At 35.7% G+C, this 11,390-nt stretch overlaps 1 protein-coding gene across 1 annotated transcript in view; it reads left to right on the top strand.

The window, feature by feature from the left end:
* The window catches only part of METTL25 (methyltransferase like 25), a 176,447-nt gene that overhangs the window by 142,921 nt on the left and 22,136 nt on the right, over positions 1 to 11,390 (top strand). The window contains exon 9 of the mRNA XM_006882536.1: positions 9,503 to 9,596. Coding sequence (XP_006882598.1) covers positions 9,503 to 9,596 — 94 coding nt within the window. The remainder of the gene's footprint in view (positions 1 to 9,502; positions 9,597 to 11,390) is intronic.

The raw sequence follows: 11,390 nt of genomic DNA, 5'->3' as shown, positions 1-11,390 counted from the left end.
CTAGGTCTTTGATCCAACTTGAGTTGAATTTTGTTTATAGTGTAAGATGTGCATACTGTTGCAATTTCTTCAGGTAGGTATCAAGTTTTGCCAACACCATTTATTGTAGAGGTTGTCATTTCCCCATTTAATAGGCCTTGATTCCTTATCAGGTACCAAATGACTGGAGGTAGATGGATTAATTTTTAGGGTTTTCATTTTATTTCATTGGTCTATGTGCCTTTCAATATACCAATAACATGTTTTGGCTACTACAGTAGTGTAGTAGATTTTGAGACCAGGGAATGCAATGCCTCCCACTTTATTTTTCTTTTCCAGAAGAACTTTGCTTATTCAGAATCTCTTTCCATTAAAAATAAAACTGCAAATTGCCTGTTTATAAAATGAGTTTGGTATCTGTATTGGGATTTCAGGGAACATGTAGTTTGCTTTTGGTAGGATTGCCATTTTCACAGTGTTGCATCTTCCTATCCATGAACAGGAAACATATTTCCATTTATTCAGGTCTTTTATAGTTTTACAGATGTATTTTGTAGTTTTATTCGTAAAGATCTTTCATGTCTCCAGTTAAGTTTATTCCTAAATATCTCAGTTTGTGGTTGGCTATTATAAATGAAATTGCTTTCTTAGTTTCCCTCTCTGTGTTTTCTTCATTACTGTAAAGGAATCTAACTGACTTTTTTATGTTAATTTGTATCCGGCCAATCTACTAAATTAGTCTGCTAGTTGTGGCAGTTTTTTCTGTTGAGCCCTTGAGGCTTTCTGTGTACACTGTCATATCATCTGCATATAGTGACAGTTTTACCACCTCTGTGCTGATCTCGATGACTCTTCTTTCTCTTGTCATATTGCCCTACCAAATTCTTCCAATACAGTATTGAATTGGAGTGGTGAAAGTGGGCATCCTTGTCTAGTCCCTGTTCTCAAGGAAAATTCTTTTAGTATTTCTCCATTGAGAATGATACTGACTCTTGTTTTTGCAACTATGCTTTTCACTATGTTGAGGAAATTCCCTTCTATTCCTATTTTGCTGAGTGTATGTTTGATTTTGTCAAATGACTTTTCTGCATCAGTAGATAGGACCATGTGGTTCTTGCTCCTTACTTTGCTGCTATGAAGGATTATGTTGATTGTCCTTTGTTAAACCACCCTTGTGTACCTGTTATGAGTCCCATTTGGTCATGATGAATTATTTTTTAATATGCTGTTTCTTTGATATGCTCTTGGCGAGGATATTTTGAGAATTTCTGTGTCTATGTTCGTGAGAGACATAGGTCTGTAGAGTTTTTGGGTGTTTTTTTTTTTCTTTTTTTATATGTCTTTACCTGGTTTTAGTATTACAGTTATGCTTGCTTTATATAATGACTCCGAGTTTGTTCCTTTTTTTCTATTTTATTTTAATAATTTAAGTAGAATTGATGATAGTTCTCCACTCGATGTTTGGTATAATTCACCAATGAAGCGACCTGGGCCAAGACATCTTTGGGGTGGGTTTTTTTATGGCCTGCTCAATGGCTTCATTTGGAATGGACCTGGTTCAAGTGTTCTACATCTGTCTGTGTCATCTAGGTAAGGTGTGAGTTTTTATTAATTTGTCCATTTCCTGTAGGCTTTTAAATTTATGTCAGTTTACTTTTCATAATACTCTGCTATTAACCATTTTATTGCTGCTGGTTCTTTTGTGACATCACCTCTTTCATGTTTTATTCAAGTTATGTATGTCTTCTCTTTCTTTTATTTTGTTAAGTTTGTCTATTTTATTTACTCTTTTATAAAACTTGCTCATAATTATATTGATAGTTTCAGTTGTTGTTCTGCTATCTCGTTAATTGCAGCCCATATCTTTATACATTCCTTTCTTTTAGAGGCTGTTGGATTAGCCTGTTGTTCTTTTTCATTTTTATGGAGGTGTTGGATAAGTTACTGCTTTTGCTCCTTTCTTCTTTTTTAAAAATGTGTTTTCCTATTACTATGAACTGCCAGCTGAGGACTGCCTTAACTGTATCTCACAGGTTTTAATGTTATTTTTCCACATTTGTTTGTTATAAGAACTTTTTAATTTCATTGTTCATTTTGTCTACAACCCAATAGTGCTCAAGAAGAGGATACTTTGTATTAGATCAGTGTTGGGGGTTTTTTGTTTGTTTGTTTGTTTGTTTGTTTTAATTTGTTGTGGCTTACTTGGGGAAATGTGCCATGTGTACTTGAAAAGAAAATAAATCGAGTTTTAGTTGGGTGAAGTACCCTGAATTCATCCGAGTTTCATTTGGCTAATTGTACAGCTTAGTTCTTCTGTATCTTTGTTGAGTTTCTTTTGAGTTGACCTGTCATTTGTTGAGAGTGATGTTTTAAAAACTACTACTGTTGTGCTGCTGTTTCTTTCTTCAAGTCTACTAACTGTTGTTTTATGTATTTTGCTGATTTGTTAAGACAAATTGCAATAGGTAAATGTGCTGTCAGGGAACTTTCCAGAGTCCTGAGAAGCAATGATGTCAGGCTAGAGACTATGGTGTGCCTGATCCAGTCCATGATCTTCGCAATTACTTGTTATGCATCAGAGAGTTTGATGATGACTAAGGATTATAGAAGAAGAATTGATTCCTTTGAGTTGTGGTGCTGGAGAAGAGTCTTGAACATACCATGGACTGCCAAGAAAACAAGTAAGTGTGTATTAGAGAAGGTTTCTCCTTGGAGGCAAGGATTTTGAAGCTCAGTCTTACATTCTTTGAGCATGTAGCCAGGAGGAACCGATCCTTGGAGAAGTACATCATGCTGGGAAGGGTGGAGGGACAGCACAGAAGAGGAAGACCCTGGTTGAAATGGACTGATATAGTTCCTAGGACAATGAGGGTAGGAGTGTTGGCATCCATAAGAGTGAGTCAGGACAGGGCAGGCTTCAGAGCTAGTGTACATAGGGCTGCTATGAGTCACAGGCAACTCAATGGCATATAACAACAACAACAACATATTTATATGGTGCATATATGCTGACCAAGGATAACTTCTTGATCTGTTGTGACTTTAATAATTATATTATGCCTTTCCTTATCTTTTATGGAAGTTTCATCCTGAAGTCTATTTTCTAAAAGATTAATATTGCCATGCCTGCTTTTTGTGGATGCCATTTGCTCAGTGTATAGTTTTCTAGCCTTTGATTTTTAGTTTTATATGTTCCCTCGTTTCTTAGATGTATCTCTTGTAGGCAGCATACTACAGGGATTTTTTTTTAGATCCACTCTGCTTCTCTTTTTTCTGTTAATAGTTATGTTTAAGCAATTCACATTAAGTGGGATTATTGACAGGTCAGTTTTTATTACCATTTTGGTATTTTCTGTTGTTTCTAGTTACTTTGGTACATGCATTTTCCTTTACTGTCTCTGTGTGAAGGGCTTCCTTTAGTATTTCTTGTAGAGTTAGTCTTACTTTTATGAAATCCATAAGTTCCTGTTTTTCTTCAAATGACCTAATTTCTTCTTCATGTTTGATAGACAGCTTTGCTGGGTACAGGATACCCAGCTACCAATTGTTTTCTTTCAGCCTTCTCTATCTCGTTGTCATCTTCTCGCTTGGTTTCTCCTTAGAAATCAGAATTTATTTTTGTGTGTGTGTGTGTGTGTGTGTGTGTGTGTGTGTGTGTTTGTGAGTGTACCATCAAATCAGATCTGACTGGTACAGGAGGAGATTGTCCCTCCTTTTCCCGGCAGAGCATCTGATGGATTCGAACCATGTGCCTCTGGGCAGCTCCTTGCCACTAGGCCACCAGAGCTCCCCTAGAAATCAGAATTTAATCTAATTATTTCTCCATTGTATGTGACTCTTTGATTTTCTTGTGCTGCTTTTGGTATTCTGTCTTTTTCTTTGTTTCTTGAGTATTTGACTGTGCTGTGTATTGCATTTTTTTTCTTTTGGGTTCTAGTCTGCTTGGTGTTCACTGAGCTTTTTTTTCCTTTTTTTTTTTCCCATGATACCTGGAAGCTTTCTTCCAATACCTCTTCCATAATTTCCTCGGTGCTTTCCTTTTCCCTCTCCTCTCCTGAAATTCCAGTCACACATACATTGTTTTGTTTTATGTCATCCCTTTGAGTCTATTATTTTCTTTCCATTTTCTCTCTCTTTTCTTCTAGTAAGTTCCCATTGAAGTTTTTGTTTCCTAGAACACTGATTCTGTTTCATATATTATAGTCTGCTATATTGTCTCTCTTCATAGGGTCGCTATGAGACGGCACTTAACAACAAACAACATATTGTCTCTAGCATTTTGAGAAATTCTGCCATTTTAGACTTGTATTTTAGATTGCATTTTCATATATTCCTGTTATTTCTAATACTATGTTGATTGTATCCTTTATGTCTCATCATGTTGATTTTTTAAATTCTTATACATCTTTATTTATGGTTTCACATTTTTCTTTCATCATTTATAACTTGTTCAGTAACTGTTCTTAGCACTCCACATCAATATATTTCTTCTGGGTCCATATTTTTGAGGCTTTGGTTATAGTTTCAATTCTTTCTTCCATCATTTGTAACTTCTTCAGCAACTGTTCATATCACTTCACATTGTTAAATTTCTTCTGCCTATCTCAGGAGTGTTCTCTGAGTCTGTAATTTAATCTGCCTCTATTAGGAGAAGTCTTGTTTTGTTTTTTCCTAAATGTTCAAAGTTGCCTGCTACTTTCTTGATATTATGTGAAGTTCTTCCTGGGAAGGGGGAGGCAGTTTTTGTTGTGCCTGAATAGGCTGCTGACATTCTTACTCTTTAGAATCTTGACAAGTTGTAGACTTAAATTGATGCCTCCCAATTGAGTTTCCCAGTGACAGTATATCCTTCTGGTCATCTGTGTGCAGATCTGTTCCTTCTTTCCTATGGTAAGCTTTTCATCTGGTTGTCAATTGAGGGACAGTGACCTTTTCCAAGCTCTGGTCCAATTCTCTGTCTTGTCCTATAGTTTGATTGGTGGGGACTTAAGGAAATGAGGAGAGGTTTCCTCAGGGGTAGTTAAGTTTTGAGAGTTCTTTAGGATATATTGCTCAGAGAAAGGCCCAGCAAAGTAGCACTGTCTGCAGTAGTTGCTAATGACCATGTATCTTCGCCCTCTTCTAGGGCTGATTGGCATAGGTGACTGGCACTATTCTTGCTAAAGCAAACTAAGATAATTCCCAATTCTGCCTACCCCCTACTGTCCAGAACCATGCACCTACCAGAGTTAGATTAGGAGGTGGCTATTCCTGCTGAGCAGACAGAAACATAAGGAACCACCATCCTCTCCACAAGGTAGCTCCCAATTATTGTTGGTGATTCCCAAGCATACCTGCATCTCCTCTTCAGAAGCTGCAGATTGGAAAGGCAGCAAAGCAAGCAGGCAAAGGCTTACAGACACACAAATTTCTCAGTAATGCATTTCTCAATTCTGACTACCTGCTAATGTCCAGAGTGCACGCCTCCTGTTCCCCATAATCTTGAATTACCTAGTTTAATAGTTTCTATTTCAGTGTAAATTGGGGGGGATACTATTTTAAGAACTCTTTCATAAAATTATGTGTTTCCTAATATAGAACATGATGTAATTAGAACATCTGTATCTGTTAAATGGAAGAGTAGCTTGAACATATTTTTGCAATTTTTAAAAAGGACTACTTTTCACTAGATCCTGGTTGTCTATTGGTAAAAAGCTGCCCTGCAGTCCTAAAGGCACACAGTTCAAATTCACTAGTTTCTCCCCAGAAGAAAAGGATAGACATTCTCATCTCTTGAGATTTACTGGCTCTGAATACCCACTGGTGGCCCAGTTATGAGGTGGTTCAGAAACACACAGATTCTAATATTGTTGATCTTTCTAGTCTTTCAGTATTATCATATAGAAAGTACAAAAGAATTAATTTGTAAATGTCCTAACAGGGTGAAACTTTTTCTGAGACTTGTGTCTTGTAAATGCTTATTTCCATTTATGTAATATGTATCTACTTTTTCCCCCTTATAATCATCTAACCTAGTGCCACTTCTTTAGAATATGCTACAAGTAAATTATGGACATTATATATTTGTAATAGCATTTAGATGATGTTGAGTTCGTGTGAGTAGAATATAAAGTCAATTTAGTGTGCTGCTTTCTTTACTAAAAGTGAAAATACTGTTTCCTTTCACCATGCTGACCATGCTTTATTCTAACAGTGGACCCTCATTTTTGTTGCCATCATTTGTCCTTCAGAAATGGTCACATCATATCTCTGTTTTCAAGGTGTTTGATAATTTTTGTGTATCGAAAGCCAAAAATATCCTGACTGTAGCATTAAGGTAGTTTATAATCTTTAATTAACATCCTTCCAAACTTAATCCATCAACTCAGTCTTCCTCTCTTAGTTTCCCATGCATACTATATCATTCCCTATGCAATTAATTGGTACATACTGTCTCCTTGAAGAATTAATCCAATTAATGCCATCCTTCCCTCCCATGACCTCTGACAGATGAAATCCTTGGCATTCTTCTAAAACTTAGTTTAGAACACATCTCTTTCCTTTCTCATTTACACCCTCTTCTCTTCTTTCACAAATTTAATCTGTGATTAATTGTCCTTACTGAACCTAATCATACAATTAGTTATTTGTGCTTACTCCTCTACTACTTTGCAACTTCCTTGACAGCCAGTTTCAAGGAACTTTGTTTGATTCTTAATTACCAGTCTTACTATGTGAGGTGGTATGAAGTAATAAGAATGCAGATTCTAAATGTCCAATTTGAATCCTATTTCCTTCTCCAACTACATTCTTTCTCTCTTTCAGAGCCTAACAAACTTCAATCTTCTCTCCATTAATCCAGATTTATTTATTGGACAACTCATGAAACTTTTGTTTTATTTATATTGAACTATAATCCATACTGAAGGCTATAGATTGTGATATTCATCAATGAATTTAGATCCTATTCCCTTTCATTGAATAAGGTTGTATATCGTCTGCATATCTCAAGTTATTAATGAGTTTTTCTTCATTCCTAAAGTCATGCTCTTCTCCATATTTTCCAGCTTCTCAAATTATTTGCCAACATACAGCTTGAATAGATATTGTTAAAGGATACATCCTTGGATGCACACCTTTCCTGATTTTAAGCTATACAATATTTCCTTGTTCTGTTTAGACAACTGTCCAAATATTGGTTTATGTGTAGGTTTTCATGTGAATACAATTAAGTGCTATGAAATCCCCATTCTTCTCAATTTTATCCATAATTTATTATTATCCACACGGAAGAATGCGTCTACATAGTCAATAAAACACATCTTTCTGCTGTACTCTGCTATTAAATAAGATGATACTAGCAGTAATGCCCCAAGTTCATGACCTCTTCTGAATCTAGCAAGCCAGTCACCACTCACTACTACTAATGCACCTTGATTTAATCCGTTTCTGACTATAGGCATTGGTAGAAACTGTCACATTCTTCATCCTTGCCATTACTGATCAGTGAATATTCATATTAAGAATTCTTTCCTTTTGTACATGCAGATATATTTATATTACTTACAACTTTGTATTTCAGGATAGATGTTGTAATGTTCTCTTTGGCAATGAGTGTGACACTCTTCTTCAATGTATCATTCCCAGCATCATACGACATGAGATTATGCAACTAGGAATGGCCAATACCAGTTCATTTCCACTCACTATTAAGAAGGGAGTGCATCAAGATTGTCTTCTCTCACCATAACTATTCAGTCTGTATGCTGAGCAAATTTTTCAAGAATTTGGACTCTGTGAAGAAGAATGTGGCATCAGGATTGGAGGAAGACTCATCAATAACCTGCATTATACAGATAGGCACAACCTTACTGACAGTGAGGACTTGAAACTCTTGTTGCAGAAGGTCAAGGAATGCAGTCTTTGGTATGGATTGCATCTCAATGTCAAGAAAACAATGATTCTTACCTCTGGACTGATAGACAACATCAAGATGGTTGGGGAAGAGTTAGAAACAGTAAGCAACTTCATATTACCTGGATTCACAATTAACACCTTCAGTACCAGCAATCAGAAAATAAAGTGATGCATTGCACTGGGAGTATCTACAATTAGAGCCCTCTCCAAATTTTTGAGGAGTAATGATGTCAGTGTGAGGACTAAGGTGCATTTGATTCAGGCCATAGTGTTGCTTATCACTTGTTATGCATCTAAGAGCTGGACAATGAAGAAGGATTACAGAAGAATTGATGCCTTTCAGCTGTGATGTTGGAGAATAGCATTGAATATCCCATGGATAGCCAAAAGAACAAACACATATGTCTTGGAGAGGGTACAGGTGTAGTGCTCTTTGGAGGCAAGGATTAGGAGGTTTTGCCTCACATACTTGGTGCATATTGCTGGGAGGGGCTATTGCTTGAAGAGGGACATGATGCTCGGAAGGGGGGAAGGTCAGTGAAGGAGAGGAAGACCCTAGACTAGAAGGATTGACATGGAGAATTCTGCAGTAGACTCTAGTGTCAGGAAGTGTGAAGGTGGCACAGGATAGGACAGCGTTCTGATCGTTGTTCATAGCGTCATTAAGAGTCAAACTATACTCAACAGCACCTAACAACATATCTCAAAGAAGAAATTGGTAGAATTCTATGCTAAGTCATCAGAAGTGTTAATATTTACACTACCAAAAGTAAATGAAGTTTAATTTTTTGTTTTTAAAAACTTGGGTTTTTTCCTTGATTTTTACATTATACTTAAACTACATCAGAATTATGACATATGATCATCTATCTGTACCTACTTAAATTCAAAATCATCATGATATTTTGCTTAGGCTACAGTGAAAATTTCCAAGGCATGAGATCAAGTCAGACTGGATTCAGCCGATGATGCTCATCAGTGACGTCTTCCAGAAGTTTACTTCACTTAGTTTTATAATTACTGCCACTGTTAGCATGTGTTACTATAATGTTCTACGAAAACTGAAATGTATTTTAAGTACATGGAAACTTTGTAAAACCTATTGTTTCCTTTTTAAAATGAGAGTGATTTTATAGTTCTAAAACTAGTTTCTCATCATAGTGTCTTTTCTGTTGAAAGAATGCACAGGAGCAGATTTGAATATTTTATAACTCATAATTTTTTAAATGTTCACAAAAATATTACTACATGTTGATCACATCTGGAGCTTATGTGATATACACAGAAAGTATTTGAAAACGTCCTGTGATTTTATTTCAGATAATGTGCAGTGAGGTTTCGAAAGCTATAACTTGAGACTGTCTTGTTTTTCTAGATCTTACAAGTTTCTTCTTCTGAGTGGCTGCAGTCTTACTATTTTATTAATGCTGATTTTAGTGGAAAATATTTTCCTTCTCTGACAGGTTTCAACATTACACAGGTTCTGACTTTGGCTTGCCTTGTATAATTTTATGATCTAACTGCATAAGTTAAATTGGCTGGTTTTGTATAATTTTATAATTTAACTTTGTAAGTTAAATTGGAAAACTAGATAAATAATTTAAAATAGATTAATTTTGTTTTACAGTAATCAGCATGTTGGTAAAATGTATTCCAAATCCTCTTCCTTTCTGGATTATGTCAGAAAGTCACTGAAGAAACTTGGATTAGATGAGTCCAAGGTTAGTATATGATTTTTCATAATTTTATTAATGATAACATTACTTGATTTATGACATTATAATTTATTTATTTAATGAAATGAAATAATATAAAATAGTATCTTTTTTTTTTTCTGAAAACATACACACTGTATTGAAGCTAAACATTACTTTTACTCCATTGCCCTTTTCCTGTCAAGGTAGATAGTTTGCTATTGTAAATGACTCAGAGAGATCCTGCCTTCATGACTTTTTGGATAAAAACATTTAATTCTTAAATCAAAATTTAATTATAAAGAAAGGCAACAGTAAAAATGGGAACTAAGGAGTAAAGAAAATGAGAGTAATTTTAATTTTTAAGGTATTTATTAAAGCTTGTGAGACTGATTAAATTTTAAATCTTAAATGCAAAATAACCTGAGGAAACTTATAAAGTGATAGCATCATAGAAAGCTCAGGGTAATAATTGGAATGCAGAGCGGTAAACAGGTAGTAATAAATATTCTGACACTGAATGTGGAAAAGATCAAATGAATTATAACTATACTTGAATCACCCTAGTATTATAGATTGATAAGTGGAAATAAAAATAAAATAGGTAGTTAACAGAATTTCTTCAAAGAAAACAATTATACAGATATGAAAAATTATTGTTGTTTTTTTGCACCAATTACCATTTTACTCCAAATTGTTTTATTATTTATAACTTTACTACTGGTACTCATCCATTTTCTCCTATAAAGTGGACATTATAAAACTTCCTAATTTACAGGATAGAGGAAAGATTAAATGAGTTACTCTACAAAAAGGCACTACCATAATTTTGGTGTATAGTATCCCTGGCTATGGTGGGCCCACTTGTCTGTCCTGTCCTGTAGTTTGTTAGGAGAGGACGGGTTCCCCTAGGAGTAATCAAAGTTGCTCTTCCATTTGTGTTCTATCCTGAAGCTTGATGGTAAGTATTATTTCCCCTTGAACAGACAGAGCCTCTGAGGAGCTGAGAAAGTCCCAGGAATGTTGCTTGGGACCGTTTCCTACCCAGGTATCAGTGGTCTGTTAGTGAATGGTGTCCCAGGAAGTATTTTCTTCACTGTTGGGTAGTCAGGGAAGTTCACAGTGCCCTCTCTTCTCTGCTCGCTGGGACAGACTCCTGAGTGACTGGTAGGGCTCTTCCCTCTCTGCTGGGTGGTCTTCAGTATTGAATACATAAGTTGTTGTTGTTGTTGATTGCTGCTGAGTCAAGCACAACTCATAGCAACCCTATGAACAAAAAGCCTGAAGCCTTTCTACAACATTTATCAAAGTTCACAGAGTCTCCAGAGCCATGCTGTTTAGGAAGTGGATGTGACTCCTGCACCATTTTATAAAATGAGAATTTTTGCTCCTTGAAACTGTAATCCTGGATCCTATTTGTATTGTCTAGTGTTGCTATAGCAGAAATATGACAAGGGGATAGCTTTATCAAATGGAAATTTTTGTATCATATAGAAGGTGGTGTTTATTATTGTTTAGTTGCTATAAGTCAACTACAACTCTTAGTTATGAATTACAAACAATAGATTTGTACAACTTAAGAAGAACAGATCAGAACCCTGTCTTATCCAGTGCCATCATCAGGCCCGCTCACATGGTTATAGTCATCATGTCAATCCAGATCACTGAGGTACTTCTCTTTCTCTAACTCTATGCCTCTCCCAGAATAATTTCTTTTTCTAAGGACTGGCTTTTCTTGGCAATATGCCCAAATGTATGTGAGATGTAGTTTCACCCTATTTGCCTCTAAAGAGCACTGTGCTTGTACTCCCTTTAAGAAAG

The sequence above is a fragment of the Elephantulus edwardii genome, unplaced genomic scaffold (assembly GCF_000299155.1).
Source record: "Elephantulus edwardii isolate Elephantulus edwardi_28Jun2011 unplaced genomic scaffold, EleEdw1.0 scaffold00021, whole genome shotgun sequence".
In the NCBI taxonomy this organism is placed as follows: domain Eukaryota; kingdom Metazoa; phylum Chordata; class Mammalia; order Macroscelidea; family Macroscelididae; genus Elephantulus; species Elephantulus edwardii.
The sequence above is the reverse complement of the archived record's forward strand: the minus strand, read 5'-3'. Positions and strand labels throughout refer to the sequence as shown.